Genomic DNA, 19,349 nt, shown 5'->3' on the forward strand with positions numbered 1-19,349 from the left:
CTCCCTGTTCTACATTCGTTTTTCTTGTAACTTAATTTCTCCAGCTCCTAAAAGTGTTCATGTGGCATCTTCTGGACCTATCCTGCGTGGACCTTCCCCACCCTAAGTTCCATCCTCTTTACATAAAACCACGAATCATTTGCTTTTCAGTGATGAGGCATCATCTATTTTACTTCTTCCACATGTGCTGTAGCTCTTAATAGCAGCATTATCCAGCAGATGGCTTATGTATTGTGGTGTCGCACCGCTAATGGATGAAAATGATGGCGTAAATAGGCCAATTCACTTTCATGTCTCTTCATCTTTCTTCAAAAGACATACATAAAACACAACAGGAAAAAAAAAAAAACTTGACAGATAAAATTGATAATAAGTTTAGACCATAAGCCTGGTCTTTGGAAAAAAGAAAAAGCCATCAGAGAGTTTTAATTTCTCTTCTTAAGTCATCTTCTTTGGCTAATAGGCACAGACGCTGCTTCTCTTTAATAAACAAGAGAGGAAAGCACAGATTTAGCCCAGGCTGCTTCTCACTGGAGAGAGGCCCTTTTTTTTTTTTTTGGTGGTACTGGGGTTTCTGGAAGCCCTTCTACCTCCGGGCTACACTCCCAGACCTATTTTTTATATTTTTATTTGGAAATAGGGTCTCTTAAACCAGCGAGGCTGGCTTCAAACCTGCACAATCCTCCTGTCTCCGCCTCCCAAGCACGGGGATTAGAAGCTTGCGCCACCAAGCCTGGGTGAGATGCCTTTTCTTAGGAAGCACAGTGTAGGACCGGCCCTGGCTCTCTCACCAGCACCCAGCTCCTGTGTATTCTTGCAGTGAGCTCAGAATATATCAGAAAACCTCTGCTTTGTTATCTCATCTCTGACATAGGGATTATGAGGACTGACGGCCCCTCCTATTGAGCAGGGTTGCTGCAAACACTAAATTAGATTTTTGTGAAAACACTTTGTAAAAGTGTGAGGCATAAAACGAATATTAGGCATCAGCACTAAATTTCTATTTCATTAGACCCTATTTAATTAGAAGAGGCGAAATCGCTATTATCACTCTCTTAATTGTTTTAGCTCTACCCCCACCATTTCATTCCTAGTGTCTACTTATTGCAATTAGGCTTCATGGCTCTCATGTGTTTGTGAAAAAGAATAAAAAGATGTATTCTGTTTCCTATAATGACAAATGCTACCCCCAGTTTAATTCTTAATTGTATAACTTGAAGCTTCGTCTCTGGTCTCAGAAAGTAGCATTCCTCTGATTCTCATTAGGCTTGTACCTCTGGCTCCTACCAAACAAGTCCTATTTTCCCTCCCATCAGCTTTCTGAAGTATGATTCACTTTAGGTTTTTAATATCCCTTCTTTGGTTCTTAGAGGCAGAGGCAGGAGTGGGTGCGTTCATGATTTGGCCTCACTGTAACCCACAGCTATTGCTGCTGGAGGTGTAAAGGACATTAATACTACTGTGTAAGAGGTGCCAAAGACCCACGATGGCCTAGCAGAGTACGGCCCTCACCCACGATGGCCTAGCAGAGGACGGCCCTCACCCACGATGGCCTAGCAGAGGACGGCCCTCACCCATGATGGCCTAGCAGAGGACGGCCCTCACCCATGATGGCCTAGCAGAGGACGGCCCTCACCCATGATGGCCTAGCATATGGAATTTGCAGCCACATCTTGTGTCTTTGTGTGCTTGCACCCCACTGTGAAGATGGCAGGTTGGCAGAGGCCCTTGTGCTGAGCGCCAAATCAACCTAATTAAGGCTGATGACAAGAAGAAATTAAAGGAGTGGGTAAGCCTCTGCAGAATTTACTGAGAGGGAAAGCCCATGAAGTGGTTAGTTGAAGTTGTGTAGTCGTTAATGACTATGGCAAACAATCTCAGGCCAAGGATGTCATTGAAGAATATTTCAAGTGCAAGAAATGAGCAAATTAAAAATTTTGGTTTACAGAAAAAAGAAAATCCTTGTAGCCCGTTGTGGTGGCACCCATGTGGAATTCCAGTGCTTGGGAGACTGAAACAGGAGGCCCTCAGGTTTGAGGACAGCTTCAGCAAGTAGTGAGACTCTCAGCAACCTAATGAGATCATATTTCAAAATAAAAATAAAATAGGGCTGGGGGTGTGCTTGGGGGTAGGATGCCTCTGGATTCAATCTCCAGTGCCACAGAAAAAAACAAAAACAGAAACAAACAAAAAATCCTTCTTCATTCTGGAAGAGAAATTTCAACTAATGTGCTTGCCTGCTTTACTCTATTTCTCTCTTCTCCACTCCGGAAATAGGCTCATTCCCGTGTTCCCCCTACATTTGAATATAGTTCAAAATCCATGAAGCGGCACCTGACAATATATTCACTCTAAATCCTGACAAAGGAGATACAATGAAAGGGCTTTAAGGGTGATAAAATTGCTTGTGAAATGGATTCAAATATGGCGCCAGGTATAAGCCAACAAGCACACAGTACAGAAATCACCCTGGACCTCGCACGGACAAAGTGGATTTTCCCAATAATACCTGAGTCATCGTTTGTCCAGTAGGTTCTTGGGTCAGGTTGAGTCAGGATGTTGGCATGGTTACATGATTCTTTCACCTAGAAGACAAAGGGAGAAGAGACAAGAAAATGCTGTTACCACTTCGGTGGCTGAAGGCCTAGACTTCTAGAGCAGGGTTCCAAGGCAGAAGCCAACGCATGTGACAGGTCTGTGCCCCGATTGGGGTAGTTTACCTAGAACTGTGCAGACTATAGCCTGCCAAATCTCATGCCCTGGAAACCCTTTTGTCCTGGGCAAACTGAGATGGCTGATCTCAGCCTCACGCAGTTTCACCGTTGGCCGAGGGGTGGGTAAGTTCAGCCTCCAGCTCCCTCTCCCCAGGTCTGAGCAGTTCACACACTGCACAGCTGTATCCAGGGCCCCTTGGTGATCAGCAAGCTTAGCGTAGACACTCCCTACGTAAAGGTATTTTGGATCTCCACAAAGTAGAAAAATACTTTTAGCAAATACTGCTTGGAGAAAATGTATATTAATGAAGATTACTTTGAATTCAGTAGTACTTTAAAAGAAGTTTTTTGTTTGTTTGTTTTGTTTTTTTGTGGAACTAGGGATGAAACCCAGGAGTATTCTACCTCCGAGCTACATCCCAGCCCTATGTTTTCTTCTTTATTTCTGTATTTCTGTATTTCTGTATTTCTGTATTTATTTATTTATTTATTGGTGGTACTTGGGTTTCTGGAAGCCCTTCTACCTCCGGGCTACACTCTCAGACCTATTTTTACATTTTTATTTGGAAACAGGGTCTCTTAAGCCAGCACGGCTGGCTTTGAACCTGCGCGATCCTCCTGTCTCTGCCTCCCAAGCGCGGGGATTACAAGCGTGTGCCACCACGCCCAGCTTTTCTTCTTTATTTTGAAACTGGGTCTCACTAAGTTGCAGAGGGCCTCACTAAGTAGCTGAGGCTGTTCTTGAACTGTGATCCTCCGGTCTCAGCCTCCCGAATGCTGGGATTACAAGCATGGGCCACCACGCCCGGCCTAAAGAGGAAGTTTTATACTACTATGGTACCTTTTATTTTTGTTCCAGAGGCATTCTACCTCCAAGCTCTACATACCCAGACCTTTTTACTTATTTTTAGTATACATATGTTATTTATATTTTAATAATTATATATATATATGTATATATATATATATATATATATATATATATATATATATATCATGATACTGGGGATTGAACCCAGGGACGTTCTATCACTGAACTATACCCCCCAGCCCTATTGTATTCTTTTATTTTGTGTGTGTGTGTGTGTGTGTGTGTGTGTGTGTCTGGGGATAAAACCCAGGGGCATTTGACCTCCAAGCTACACCCCCTGCACTATTTTTTATTCTTTATTTTGAAAGAGGGTCTCACTAAGTTGCGGAGGGCCTCAATAAGTAGCTGAGGCTGTCTGTGAACCACGATCCTTCTGTCTCAGCCTCCTGAAAGCTGGGATTACAAGCATGTGCCACAATGCCCAGCTTATTCTTTATCTTGAAACAGTCTCATTAAGTTGTGGAGGCTGGCCACAAACCTGCAACTCTCCTGTCTCAGCCTCCCAAGTACTGGGATTACAGGTGTGCACCACCATGCCCAGTTCTAAGACTTTATTGAGGGAAACAGTGTATGAGTTCACTATCTTACATGAGCTCTCTTTCTTAGGCTTAGAATCAAAGTATAGCCTGTGGTCCGGGCCTCTGGCCCCGACCCTGGGCGGGTGGGCAGATGCTGGCGGGACACCCTTTGGCGACCCCCCTTCTACCCGGAAGGACCCTGTAAAAAAGGAAAAGAAAATGGAAAATATCGGAGCGGGGTCAAGGAGGCTGTGGCGGATGCCAGGATACTGGAGATGCAGACAAAACTTATCCAAATGAACTGGAATTATTGGAAAAATTCCCCGCTAAGGAGGATTGCTTCTTTTCTACATTGTTAAGAATCTTGGACATCACCTGTAAGGAGAGAGAGTTTAGTGAAGACCAAGGAGAAAGGCGGTGCTGAAAGCAGTCTCCGCGTTGGTGGTGGAGACTTGTATTCAGGAGAAGCAGAAATCGGAGCCTACCAACCTTATTTTTTTATTTATTTTTTTTTGGAGACATTACACCAAAGGTCGAATGCTACCATTGTGCATGCTTAGGAACACTGGACAACATTCAGAGTAGAAAAAGAGCTTGGGAAAGATTTGAAATGCTGGAGGCAGTTGCAATGGCAGTGGCCGGTACTCAGGGGAGGCAGAGATCTGATGCATTACACCTGGAACCTTTGAAGTAATGACCCCAGAGGCAGAATGCTACCACCATGCACCCTCGAGAATGTGGGACAATTGGTTGGGCGAAGAGGGTGCTCGGATTAGAGCCTGCCGAGGGGTGAGGCCGGCAACGGACACAGCAAAGCTGGGATTAGAGCCTGTCGTGAGGCAAGGCCAGTGCTGGAGCCTCCAAGGCCAGGATAGGAGCCTGCCAAGTGGTTAGGCCGGTGCTGGGGCCAGCAAGACTGGGATCGGAGCTTACCATGAGGCAAGGCCAGTGCTGGGGCCTCCGAGGCCGGGATCGGAGCCTGCCGAGGAGTTAGGCCAGTGCCGAGGCCAGCAGCCAGTATTGGAGACTGCTGTGAGGCAAGGCCAGTTCTAGGGTTGGGCCAGTGTCGGGGCCAGCGAGACCAGAATCAGGGCCTCCCATGAGGCAAGGCCGCTGCTTGAGCCAGCGAGGTCTGGATCAGTCCACCGGGTAGCCAGGCCACAACTGGGATCATCAAGAGTGGGATCGGTATTTGCAACGCGGCATGTACAGAGAAATATCGTAGAAAATTAAAACCAGATGCTTCCCTTAATCAGCAATAACTAGGAGGAAAGGGGCAACAGGAAGAGGTTGAGCTATAGAAAGGGCCCTATAGTGAAGCAATTAAGGTGACCAATCAGAGGGTATGGAATAGGGGAGGATGGAGCCTCTTAAAAAGCAGGAGGTACATAAACATATGTATCAAAGTTAATCACCAAACAAGCATGGCATGGAGGGAGGGGAGGGAATGGGATGGGGACTAGATGAGGGCTAATTGGATGATGTGTGCTTGTATATCCTCTCAAGTCTTGTATTCCAATGTGATGTATGATTACAACACACCAATAAAAATAAGTTAAAAAAAGAATCAAAGTATATATGAAAACCAGGATCTTAAAGAGATACCTGCACTCCTGTATTCATTGATTGCAATGCTTTTGCACAATAACCAAGATGAGAAAGCAAACTAAATGTCTACTAATGGATGAATATATAAAGAATGCAGTGCATAATTCAGTGAAATATTATTGGTCATTTGTTTATTGACTTTTTTTTGATAGTACTAGGGATTGAACCCAGGGGCAATCTACTCCGAAGCTACACCCCCGTTCTATTTTTTATTTTTAATTTGAAGTGGTCTTGCTAAGTTGATGAGAGAAATAAAAGAAAAAAGATAAAACATTTTGCCAGTATTATTTTTGTCCATTCTGTCTTATTTCTGTCTTATTTTGTCCATTCTGTCTTATTTTGTCCATTCTCTTATTTTACAGCAAACCTCAGATACCATGACAATTCACTGTATTTCCTTTAGAATATGTTTCTAACTGACCACTCAGGGTAGGGAGATATGACTATCACAACAAACACTTTACACAGTTATTGGATTTATTGAAGCTTAATTAAAGTTATTAAAACATTTATTTTATAAATTATAGCATGTACTCTCTGGAAAACAGAATGAGTACTTGCACTATTTTGCAGACAGAATAATGTGAATTAATTATCTAAAAAGACATTTTAAAATTGCATACTCCACAAAAAATCAGTGGGATTTAGCTTCATTTCTTTAAATCCTTGCAGTTTTTTTTTTAAAAATAAGGGGTATAATTAAAAATTATTTAAATTAAAAATATTTTAAATTAAAAATAATTTAAAAATTATTTTTCAGCCAGGTGTGGTGGTACACACTTGTAATCCCAGTATTTGGGAAGTTAAGACAGGAGGACCACAAGTTCTCAGCCAGCCTCAGCTATTTAGTGAGATCCTGTTTCAAAATAAAGAGTAAAATATAGGACTGGGAGTGTAGCTCAGAGGTAGAATGCCCCTGGATTCAATCTCTAGTAGAAAAAATAAAATATTTTTCTAGTAGTTGTGGTAATATCTTTTAACTTAATCCTATTGAGCCGTAGGAGGTTAGAATCAAGCAAAAAAGAAGCCGGGTGTGGTGGCGCACGCTTGTAATCCCCATGCTTGGGAGGCGGGGACAGGAGGATTGCGCTGGTTCGAAGCCAGCTGCGTGCGCTGGTTTAGGAGACCCTGTTTCCAAATAAAAATATAAAAACAGGTCTGGGAGTGTAGCCCAGAGGTAGAAGGGCTTCCAGGAACCCCAGTACCACCAAAAAAAAAAAAAAAAAAAAAAAAAAAAATCAAACAAAAAAGATCATTTATTTTATAGAGTTGAAAGTACTGGGTTGTAAAGGTGGAGGGAAGATCATCCCTAGAAGGTAATTACTTAATGTTTAATTACAGCAGTTTTGAAACATAGACGTACCAATCGGGTTATGATGTAAAGATTAGAAAATAAAGTATATCAGAATATTACATTTAAAGAGATGTCACATGTCCAAAAATTTTCGACAGACTCTTGGCAATGGACCCGGGAATAAATCATTAACAGAGCTATTGGTATGAAAAATGAGCTCAAGACTTGATTCTCTAAGATGCCTCCTGTTAATGCACATTTGGGTGGTGGTGAGACTGCTAGGAAGGAAGGAGTCCTGGTCTTCTGTCTCCATCCCACATCACTCTTATTTTCAGAACATTAATCCAGGGCTGGGTGTGGTGGCACATGCCTGCAATCCCAGTACTTGGGAGGCTGAAACAGGAGGATCACAGGTTTGAGACCAGCCTAACAATTTAGCAAGACTCTTTTTCAACATAAAAAATAGAGAGTTGGGATGTAGCCTGAAGGTAGAACTCCACTGGGTTCAATCCCTAATACCAAAAGAAAAGAACATTTATCCAAAAGGACACTTAAATGTATACATAAATAATTTATTTTTAAAAACCTGTGATAAGGCCAGGTGTGGTGGCGCACATTTGTAATCCCAGCATTTGGGAGGCTGAGACAGGAAGACTGAGATTCGAGGCCAGCTTTAGTTACTTAGTGAAGCCCTTTGCAACTCAGTGAGACCCTGTTTCAAAATAAAGAATGAAAAATAGGGTTGGGGGTGTAGCTCAGAGGTAGGAATGCTCCTGGGTTCCATCATCAATAATGCAAAGAAAAGAAAGAAAGAAAGAAAGAAAGAAAGAAAGAAAGAAAGAAAGAAAGAAAGAAAGAAAGAAAGAAAGAAAAATACCCATGATGTTGATATAGAATTAAATCAGATATGTGTCCCTTATTTACTTTTGACTTATTCATTATCATTTGCATATGAATTTCCATGATCATCACAGTAATTGATGCTAAAATCATTATTTCTCTCTAAAATATAACAGAAATTCTCAAAGTGCTTGTCTCACTAGCCAGGAAAGTTGTGTTTTCTCATCCTGAGTGGAATGATCAGAAGTAGCAGAACACTCTATTTCTGGAGAAAAGTACACTCGCTCCTCAAACTGCTTTCGTGAGGTATTCATAAAAGCCCCCTGACTGGTACCACACATACAACTCTGTCCTACAAATACTAATTGTGAGTTCAGCCCTGTATTGCGGAACAAGAACAAACTACATCCATCGATTATCTGTGATTTATTACATTCAACAAGTATATTTCTAAGTCCAAGATGCTACCCTCCTGGATGCTCTAAAGGCAGAAAGCAAACTCACTGATGCTGGGATATGCCATTCTGCTTGGGGAGCAGGCCTTAGACAGCCCCAGACAGGGAGCCCAGCATGACGTTCCTCTAGTGGAAGCGTTTGGGGTAGCTGCCGAGTTTTGCCAGTTTGGAGGCGGAAGCCGCAATGTGGGCGACCCTGTTGAGCAAGGCTCTGAGGCGGAGAAAGGACCTGAACAGGTTTCTAAATTGCTGGTGCCACTTGGATTGGAGAGGACGCAGTAGAAGGGTGTCTCTGGTGGGCGGGGCAGCACAAACAAAGGTGTGGGAGCAGAGCTCACGGAGGCGGGTTTGGTCAACAGTTGGAGGAACAATTTCATGGGAATAGAGAACTCATGGGAGAAGTGACAGGGAGCTAGGTACAAGTCAGAGGGTGGCAGGGATTAAATGTCCGTGAGTCCTTCATGCTGTGGGAATTCGGGAGCCTCCGAATTCCCAGGAAGACCACAGCTAGAAAATACAGAAGCTGAGATGATTGGGTGGCTCCTGTTACAACCACGGAGAGCTGATGAGAGCATGAAGCAGACGAGGGCTATGAGAAAAGACAGAGAAGCAGGAGGATGAAGGATTTGTCAAGATGTGATGAACAGCCGGGCATGGTGGCCATGCCGGTGATCCTAGTACGTGGGAGGCTAAGACCAGAGTATTTCAAGTTCGAGGCCAGCCTTGGCAACTTAGTGAGACCTTGTTTCAAAATAAAAATAAAGGGCTGTGGGTGTAGCTCAGATGTAGAATGCCTCTGGGTTAAATCCCCAGTACCTGTACCCCACCCCAACAAAAAGATGTGACGAATGAAAGAAAATGAGGGAAGATGGGGGAGTCTCAAACATTTCAGAGCTTTGGAAGTCAGAGGCCAGGAGGATGAAGTCCGGCTGCTGAAGGAGACACGCCACTCTGGGCTCAGGCTGGGCTCAGGTCTGTAGGGCACACGTGGGCCCGGTTCAGGTGCTCGGCCACAGTTCTCCTGGGAGGACTGGTTGATCTCTGACCCTCTAGACTGTGTCGCCTTTGGGTGCTTAGTGGTGTGGCTTCACTCACCCAGCCAAGCAGGTTTCCTATGCCTCCATCCTGAGCTACGATACCCCGCTTCACATGGCGGGGTGACGACACGTCTGCATGTTCAGTACACTACACGCCTCTGCTTTCCTAAAGATGACAGTGTGGAAAAGGTCGGCAGGAATCTGGTCAAGAGGTGACTTCAGGGCCAGCGATCTGAAGTCCTGCCTCTTGAGCTCTGTGAGCAAATGATTTAGCCACATTCAGTTGTTTAACATTAATGGTATCCATAACACGGGAGATAGAGATGATCTTGGCCCCCGAACAGACTGTGAAGACTGTGGTGCGGGCAGAGAGACATATGTTCCTCCTTTTGCGGTTTTATTTCACTTGCATTCTTGATGGTTTCGATATTTTTCAGTTTGGCCCTTGTGACTGTGAATTGCTTAAGGCAATGCATCACCCAACCCACTTCTCTTATTTGTGTTTCCTGCTTGGCCCAGTAGTCACTTGTTACAATGCTGGTCTGCATAAGGTCAAGGTATATATCAGGCCAAACTTCTATTAAATCAAATGTTTGTTTGTTTGTTGAGGGTGTTGGCAGTTGAACCCATAGACCTACACATGCTAGGCAAGAGCTTGGCCACTAGGCTATAATCCCAGGCCAAATGTTTTCTATGTTGTACACCAGAAGTTGAGTTCAGAAGATTAGAGATGTGGGGAGTTGGAAGAGACCTTTTCTCAGCTGGGCATGGTGGTGCATGCCTGTGATCCCAGTACTTGGGAAGCTGAGACAGGAGGATCACAGGTTTGAGGTCAGCCTCAGCAACTTAGCGAGATCCTCTGCAACCTTAGTGAGGCCCTGTTTCAAAATAAAAAATAAAAGCCTGGTGTGGTGGTGCATGCTTGTGACTTAGGACTTGAGAGGCTGAGCTAGGAGGATCACAGGTTCGCGGCCACCCTGGGCAACTTTGTGAGGTCCACAACTTAGGGAGACCCTACTTCAAAATAAAAAATAAAAAAGAACTGGGGGTGTAGCTCAGAGGTAGAATGCCCCTGGGTTCAATCACTAATACCAATAAAAATACATATAAATAAGTAAATAGGATTAAAGATATAGTTCAGAGGTAGAATAGCCCCTGAGTTCAATCCACAGAACCCCTATGGTCCCCCCCAATAAAAAGAAAGAAAGAAGAAAATTTTCTTTTCTGGTACTAGGGGTTGAACCCAGGCATATTCTACTTCGGAGCTATTACTTTCCAGCCCTATTTCATATTCTTTATTTTGAAACATGGTCTCACTAAGTGGCTGAGGTCCTTACTAAGTGGCTGAGGCTGGCCGCAGACCCGTGATCCTCCTGGCTTTTGAAGTAGCGGGGATTACAAGCATGCGCCACCACGCCCAGTTTAGAAGGACCTTTTCTCACCTCCCCTCTTGCTTTCTGGCTGAGGAAACTGAGGCCCAGTGGGTGAAGGGGCTTATGAGTGACTAATTGAGGGCTCCTGTCCAAGTCTTGACTGTTAGGCTTCCAGATGTCAGCTGAGAATCAATATTTGTTTCCTAAAACCCAGACTTATGCTCAGTTTTGAAATTAATTCAGTTATTCATTCAATAAATATTTCTGGGTAATACAGCGAGCACGCTGCTGGGAGCCACAGCACAGACGTGAACAAAGAGACAGCCTCCCGTCACGGAGCTCGCCTTCTGATGCTCTGGATTGAAATGGGTGCTATGGATGAAGTAAACACGGTGTCAGGAACAGGGAGTGAGGTGACATCTGCTTATTTCAGACTTTTTTAGGGGGGCCCATTATCTTCTATATTTTTCAATAACATCACTAGAATGAATAACTGCATTTCTTTATTTGTAAGTCCAAATATGCAGCAAAATACCTCACAGGGTTTGAATGTAACACAGTTTTCGATATTTCTAAAATGGTTGCTTGGTGGTGGCACAGAGCCATGCTCACACACCCATTCCACTTCACCTACTTACATTTCCTGCCTGGACTTGCAGGCATTTGAATTTCCACCTGGGAGTCTGCCCAAGGCCAAGATATCTCGATAAAAACTTTTTTATTCTTCCCAAGTCACATCATTAGATTCTTAAGTAAAAATTACTTGTGGCATGAAGTTAGATTGTGCTTGATTCAGAGAGAAGGCAATCAATGCATGTTTATCGACTACATCATTGATTTGGTAGGGCTCCAGCTATGTTAAAGAAGACAAAGTTAATACTATCCCAGAATCACAGCGTACTGTGGCTATAAAGTATTCAGTAGGCGATTTTGTTCAGACTTCTTATTTGAGAGATGGAAAAATCAACTCTGAAAGACTTTTGGAAGGTCACACAGATTTTCAGAAGTTATGTTGTTTACAACACATGTGCTATGGGGAAGAGAAGCCTTCTTGCATTTATTTTAGGCCAGAGTTGGTGAAAAGAGTTGTAACTGTTTGGAGCGTGGGCTTTGGAGTTAGATATACTCAGAGTAAAGTAAGAGCTGCCCCACACTCGACTGTGAATATGACCCTGGGAAAGGAACATCATCTCCTTGAGCTTTGGATTCCATATTGAAAAAAATGGCAAAGTTTAGAGTATAGGTTAAGGTTAGTTCCTTCGAAGTTTCAATACTTGTCAGGGAAGCCAGGTATGGTGGCACATGTTTATAATCCCAGTACCTGGAAGACTGAGACAGGGGAATCACAGGTTTGAGGACAGCCTTAGCAACACAGCAAGGCTCTCGGCAACTGAGGAAGACCCTGTTTCAAAATAAAAAAATAAAAAGGGCTGCGGGTATAACTCAGAGGTAGAATTCTCCTGGATTCAGCCCCAGTACCACCACCACCACCATCACAAAACAAAACAACCAAAAATAAAACAATAACAAAAAACTTGGCAGGGGTTATTATTACCCATATTCATACCATCATACCATCTGAGTTCCATGACTCAGATGGAGCCTGGAAGAAACAAGATCCTTTGATAGAAGAAGTTGCTGTTTGTTGAATAATCTATATACAAATAATTCTAGCACAAGCAAGAAGACATGTTTCCAGACATTGTCCTTGCTAGGCCCTCGGCCTGGAGCTTTACTGAGCTATCCGTATAATTCTCATTTCCCTCAGCTATCTGTTCAGATGTCATTGTCTTGGGAAGGCCTGTCTTGGTAGCCTATGTATATGGAAGCTTCCTCTTGTTGATTTTCTGTTCTCTATGGCACTTAATATTTCCTAAAATATAATTTTCTTATTATTTTTGTTTATGGTGCCTTTTACAATTCCTAAGTCCTAAATGGATGCTTGGCAGACAGCAGAGAAGTCATAAATATTTGTCGAATGAATAAATTAAAAATCCCTAAGGTTTTAAAGTGAGAATAAAAATTCCAACTCAACTTGAGCTACTAAAAGCAAAGGAGATGGATCATTTTGCTAACATGTGTGACTTAACACATGTAAGTCTTCATTTCTTCTTGTGTTCTCAGCATCCTGAATTTCTGGCATTGGGGCAATAAAATGATAGAGAGTGTGGGTGACTCAGAGGACTGACAGAAGCTGCTCTCCAGCTTAGCAGTGAGGCTTGCGGTTTGGCTCTGACATTGCAAATCAATACTATTTTTCTTTGCATAAGAATGTAGAAAACTGTTTAGGTTGTTGTCTATTACCAAATATACTCATTAGGAAAAAATTATTAGCCAGGCATGATGGCACATGCTTGTAATCCTAGCATTCAGGAGGCTGAGACAGGAGGATCGTGATTCGCAGTCAGCCTCAGCTATGTAGTGAGGCCCTTTGGAACTCAAAGAGACCCTGTTTTAAAATAAAGAGTAAAAAATAGGGCTGGGGGTGCAGCTTGGAGGTAGAATGTCCCTGGGTTCTATCCCCAGTACCCCCCAAAATTATTAATTACTATGACTACAATACATAGTATGGGTCTGGGAAAAATAATCTTCAAAACTCTCCGATTCAAGTTTAATTCAGTACATCATTTGCATTTGTCCAAGAACTGTGACTAAATTTTCTTTTTCCCATCTAAGGCACAAAGCTTTCCAGTGGTGCTCAGTGGTGGCTACGCGTGACAGTGAGGGACTTAAAAGAAAAATGACAGTGCCGAGTTCCCATCCAAAAGAAGGAGAGAGGCTGCAGTTTCAGTATGTCTTTAGATTCCCCAGGGGCTCTAATTGGCCAAATGAGAGTAACAGGGGGACTGAGTGGTGTTTACCCATTAGGACAAGCAAGATGCTGAGTATGTCCATTTCACATGAAAGAGTATTATGGGGGATGAGTCCCAAGCCTAGCTCAAAAAATGAACAAACCTCTATTCTTAGGCTTTTTTTTTGGGGGGGGGGGAGAAATGTTTAAAATATCTCTCAATGCAAATGACACTATATGATTTCCTCATCGTTTTCTCCATGAGCTTACCTCTAAAATGATGTTGACAAGAAGGGAAAGAGTAGAAACCTGGGTGTGTAGTTGTAGGAGAAATGTTTCTACTGCCTCCCTAGACAGAAGCTAAATCACATTCAGGCTAGTGGGATCTTAAAATGTGTTTTATGTTATAATCTGCAAAATTAGTCTGATATTCAAGCTTCCATTAATACTTTCACCATGGAGTCTAGCCTGCCAAATGAAATTGTCAACAAATGCATGATTTCTTTCTTTTTTCTATTGTGGATGGACATAGACATCCCATTAAAATAGTTGCTGTTTTTTGTATGCAGGAGGCTAACTGTAGTACTGACTTACATTTCTTATATGCCTTGGCTTGCTCAGAGTGCTTCTGCAAAACCAGTTAATAATCGGGCCATCCCAAGAGTCCAGAATATTAAATTAATTTTTACAGAGCTTCCCAGATGTCCTGGAAGAACCCCTCAACAGCAGGTCCCACCAGCATTTTTTTTCTATTTCATTTGGTCTTTCTTGTGTTTGATATGAAACACATGTTAAGAACAGCTGGGCATGGTGGCGCACACTTGTAATCCCAGCATTTGGGAGGCTAAAACCAGAGAATCGTGGTTCACGGACAGCCTCAGCTACTGAGTGAGGCCCTTCTCAATTTAGACCCTGTTTCAAAATAAAGAATAAAAAATAGGGTAGGGAGTGTAGCTCTAAGGTTGAATGCCCCTGGGTTCCATCCCCAGACCTGCCAAAAAAAAAAAAAAAAAAAAAAAAAAGAACAATGCCTGACAATTAGAAAGTGTACTTTTCTGCCAGGCGGGCGTGGTGGCGCACTCTTGTAATCCCCGTGCTTGGGAGGCAGAGATAGGAGGATCGCACAGGTTAGAAGCCAGTCGTGCTGCCTTAAGAGACCCTGTTTCCAAATAAAAAAAATATAAAATAGGTCTGGGAGTGTAGCCTGGAAGTAGAAGGGCTTCCAGGAATCCCAGTACCACCAAACAAAACAAAACAAAACAAAAAAAAAAAAAATGAAAAAAAAAGAAAAAGAAAAGAAAAAAGAAAAGTATACTTTTCTAATGAGCAAAAAAATCATACACATCTTTTACAAAGCTTTGAATGGCAGCAACATAACGGTTTTATTGTGAAACTGGGTTAGCATTTAGCCAAGTTAATTATACATCTGGATAACAATTTGTTATCCAACAATTTTTTTTGTTATTCAATGTGTAGATCTTTAGACATAAGTGGGAATGTGCAGGGAATGAGAAACATCTCTATAACATGTGGAGAGGTGGATAGTTTTACTAAGTCCTGAATTCCAACTTTAAGAGGTACCGGTTCTGATCCTAGACAGACCCCTTGTGCTCTTAACTTCTGGGAAGTCTTCTTAACAACTTTGTGAGTCTACCAAGAAGATCCTGTATTAGCTGTTTCCCTTTGCAGGCATTTTCTAAGGCATTTTAATGTATATTCTGGCAGGCTATCATATGCAGCTTTATTTCTGCCTTTTCTTTCTGTCTGTATTTTATTTTCTATTTACTTTTTAGAGGGCTACAGGGGAACACCACAATATATTTGTATTTTAGCATTCCTTTTGACCACATCCAGCTTTAGAAATCCTACGATATTTCTGAAGTATAATGATGGATCTTGACTCTGGTCAAGGATCAAATAGACACTGCCAGTCTTTGAGGGCAGGAGGCTGCTGCGGAAGCTCTTCTCAAAACAGCAGGGCGATTCTTCTGCAATCTGGTATTGAAGCTTTCCCAGAACTAGAACATTAAGTACTTTAACTCACACTGTATTTCAGAATAATGATTACTAGTAATGTTTTTATGGAGTATTTACAGTGGGCCAGACACATTTATTATCTCATTTTCTCAGTTAATCCTTTGAACAAATGGGCACTTTCAGTTAATCCCATTTTGGGTCAAGTTAACCTTTCAGATCATATTCAGGAGCATGACATCAGCAGAATGATGGAGGGGCAGCTCTAAGCTCCTGGCCTTAAAGGAAACACCAGGAAGCAAGCAGAGTCTGGCGTGGCGCAGGCCTGGGATCTCAGGCCGAGACAGGAGGATTGCAGGCTCAAGGTCAGCCGTGGCAACTTAGACCCTCAGCAACTCAGACTCTTTTTCAAAATAAAAAGTAAAGAGTCAGGCGTGGTGGCGCGTGCTTGTAATCCCAGCATTTGAGAGGCTAAAACAAGAGGATCACAGTTCGCAGCCAGCCTCAGCTACTTAGTGAGGTCTTTTGCAACTTAGTGAGACCAGGTTTCAAAATAAAGAATAAAAAATAGGGCTGGGGTGTAACTAGGAGGTAGAATGCCCCTGGGTTCTATTTAGAAATAAATAACAATAAAATAGGATTGAGAGTGTATCTCAGAGGTAAACCACTTGTGAGTTCAATTCCCAGTAACACCCACACACCCACACACCCACACCCCCCCCCCCACACACACACCCACACACACCAACCAAAAGCAAAGCCGGGCATGGTGGTGCATGCTAGTAATCCCAGCATTTGGGAGGCTGAGACTGGAGGATCGTGGTTTACAGCCAGTCTCAGCTACTTAGTGAGGCCCTTTGAAACTCAGTGAGACCCAGTTTCAAAATAAAGGAAAAAAATAGGGCAGGGGGTGTAGCTCGAAGGTCAAATGCCCCTGGGTTCCATCCCCAGACCCCCCCACCCCACAAAAGCAAGCAATAAGAAACAACTAAATTTGTTAAAATTTTAAAAAATCATCAAAGGTTTATAGTAACCAAGTGAATACAATAAAAAAGTTCTCCTAAAATTGGTGGGAACACTTCCTGGTGCTCTGCTTTCTCTCCCCAGCACTCCCTAGCTTAGCGGCAGTCACAGGAATCAGCCTTCAGTCCAGGTTCCTGGTTCTGGAGTTTGTTTTTCCTAACTTGTCTGGAAATTGAAGGGCAGACGTAAGTAAGGTGCTTGTCACTCACTCGGACTAGAAAAGTGGAAGTGCTGCTGGAAAACCTTGCAAAGCAGACAACTCCCAAGGCTGCTGGAGACAAAGGAGAAAGTGTGGTGGCTCAGTGAACTCTTCCCTGGTTTGACTCACCTTATGATCATAATATCTCTCTCATGAAGAAATTATCATTCTCATTTTACAGATGAGGAAGCCAAAGTAACTTAGGAAAGGTAAATGAAGTTAGCAAGACTATGCTTAAAAAAAAATTGCTTTTAAGATTTGTTCTTTTTAGCTGGGCATGGTGGCTTATACTTGTAACCATAGTACTGGGGAGACTGAGACAGGAAGATCGCAAGTTTCACGCTAGCCTCAGCAACTTAGTGAGATTATTAAAAAAAAAAAAAAAGTAAACTGGGCTTGGTGGCACATGCTTGTAATCCTAGCATTTGGGAGGCTGAGACAGGAGGATCGTGGTTTGCAGACAGCCTCAGCTACTTAGTGAGGCCCTTTGCAACTCTGTGAGACCCTGTTTCAAAATAAAGAATAAAAAATAGGGCTGGAGCTGCAGCTTGGAGGTAGAATGCCTTTAGGTTCCATCCCCAGTACTGCAAAATAAATAAATAAATAAATAAATAAATAAGATTAAAAAAAAATTAAAAAGGGCTGGGGGGTGTAGCTCAGAAGTAGAATGCCCCCTGGGTTCAATCTCTAGTACTAATTTTTTTTTTTTTTTTTTTTTTTTTTTTAGTGCTGAGGATCAAAAATACCCATTTTTAATATCTTTTCCATATGCCTCCAGATTTGTACGGATTTGAAGTGAAATGACTTTTAGATTGCAAAGATTACTTACACAGTGAATTAGCATGTAAATAAAATTTTATCTGAAATTTTTTACTTAAAAACGATCTCCTTTTAATTTTAGTGCTTATATCTGCCTTAGTAACTTGTTTGAAACCAATTTACAGGGCCTTAGCACAGCATCATCGTACTAATCTTGACCATAATATTCAGTAGATACTTGTTAAATGAATCTTCGACAAACATCTGTTTTACTTATATACATATCTTGCTATAAGGCTCTTTTCAAACTCAGAAGTAGATCCTCTGTGAACAGATTCAAGAGGCTGCTTATGCTTCTTTATTTCCAAAGTGCTTTAAGGGCCATATATTTTCATATCCTTTATGAGTTGCAAATGCTGTTTACAAAAGGAACGAAAGTACACGTCTTGTAGTTGCTATTTCTACATAACAATGGAGCCGCAGAAGAGAGACACTAGGGGCAGATTCATGGCATGGCTTTGTCTCCCGTAATTCCTCTCATCATGGTCTGCAAACCTCTCACCTTCCCCAGCAGCCCCAGTGAACCCACATCACCAAGAACCCAAAGGGACCCACAACTGCACAGTGTGCTACTAAAACATCTGAATAACTGCACGAAAGGGCCAATTCCATTTCATTCGTCACCAATCGTTAGCTTCTTAGAGGAAATGAATGGAATATTTTTTCTGAACATTCATAGAAATGATCCACTTATATTAAAATGTGTTTTAAAGGGAAGGGCCTGGATAGATCTGCCCCTCGCCTTACTATAACCACCACCAGAAGTTTCTTCTGGGTTCTTGTAGAAAAATGCCTGTGCGTACACACACATGTATACACCTACAGCAATTTATTTGTTCAGGTGTGGGCCTTGGTGCCAGCACTTACCTATTTGGGTTTTGTTTACTCCAGAGAAAAGCAAGAAAGGAGGCCTCAGGGCAAGAAATGGTAATATCAGGTAAAAAGAAAAGAAAAAAGCCTTGATTAGAATCTTTAAAATTTCTTAGCCTGGTGTGGTGGTGCATGCTTCTAATCGCAGCATTTGGGAGGCTAAGACAGAAGGATGGAGGTTCATGTACAGCCTCAGCTACTTAGTGAGGCCCTTTGCAACTCAGTGAGACTGTTTCAAAGTAAAGAATAAAAAATAGGGCTGGAGGTATAGCTTGGAGGTAGAGTATCCCTGAGTTCCATCCCCAGTACTGCCAAAAAAAAAAAAAAAAAAAAAAAACAATCTCGACACATTTTTTAGTCAACCCTTTGTTCCCCAATTAAAGCCACTAAAAATCTTTATACAAACAAAAACAAAAGCCCTTCAGTTCAGGACATAAGACTTTGGTTGTACAGCTGGGGGATAATTAATAGGACAGGGCCTTGCAGTAATTAAAGGCTGAGAAAGACGGGACGGCAACAGCTCAGATCACAAAAAATTTCTTAGAAATGAGTTAGTTGGACTTTAGCCCTGGGAGGTGTGGAAAATCCACCAAAAGCAACTGAGGAAGATCAAAAGTTAGATGTGCAAGGACTTGTCACTGTGCCCTCAAACCATCTCAGCTGCTCAGTAAAAACTTAAAGTAGAAAATGCTTTGTTCACGCGTTTAAAGTAATACCAAGTGTGTGCAGTGGTGTGTGCCTCTAATCCCAGTATTTGGGAGGCTGAGACAGGAGGCTCACAGGTTCAAGGCCATCTCCAGCAACTTAGTGAGATCTTGTTTCCAAATAAAAATTTAAAAAGTTTGGGGTAGCTTGGAAGTAGAATGCCCCTGGGTATAATCCCCAGTTCAAAAAAAGGAAGGAAGGAAGGAAGGAAGGAAGGAAGGAAGGAAGGAAGGAAGGAAATGAAGGAAAAAAGAAAGA

At 42.4% G+C, this 19,349-nt stretch overlaps 1 protein-coding gene across 1 annotated transcript in view; it reads right to left on the minus strand.

Moving 5' to 3' along the window:
* SGK1 (serum/glucocorticoid regulated kinase 1) overlaps window positions 1-19,349 on the minus strand; it is a gene marked incomplete at its 5' end in the record, with an annotated part of 132,769 nt that overhangs the window by 24,837 nt on the left and 88,583 nt on the right. The window contains one exon of the mRNA XM_080700290.1: window positions 2,510-2,585. Within this exon, the coding sequence (XP_080556416.1) occupies window positions 2,510-2,585 (76 nt within the window). The remainder of the gene's footprint in view (window positions 1-2,509; window positions 2,586-19,349) is intronic.

The sequence above is a fragment of the Muscardinus avellanarius genome, assembly GCF_963383645.1.
Source record: "Muscardinus avellanarius genome assembly, chromosome: 8".
Taxonomy (NCBI): Eukaryota; Metazoa; Chordata; class Mammalia; order Rodentia; family Gliridae; genus Muscardinus; species Muscardinus avellanarius.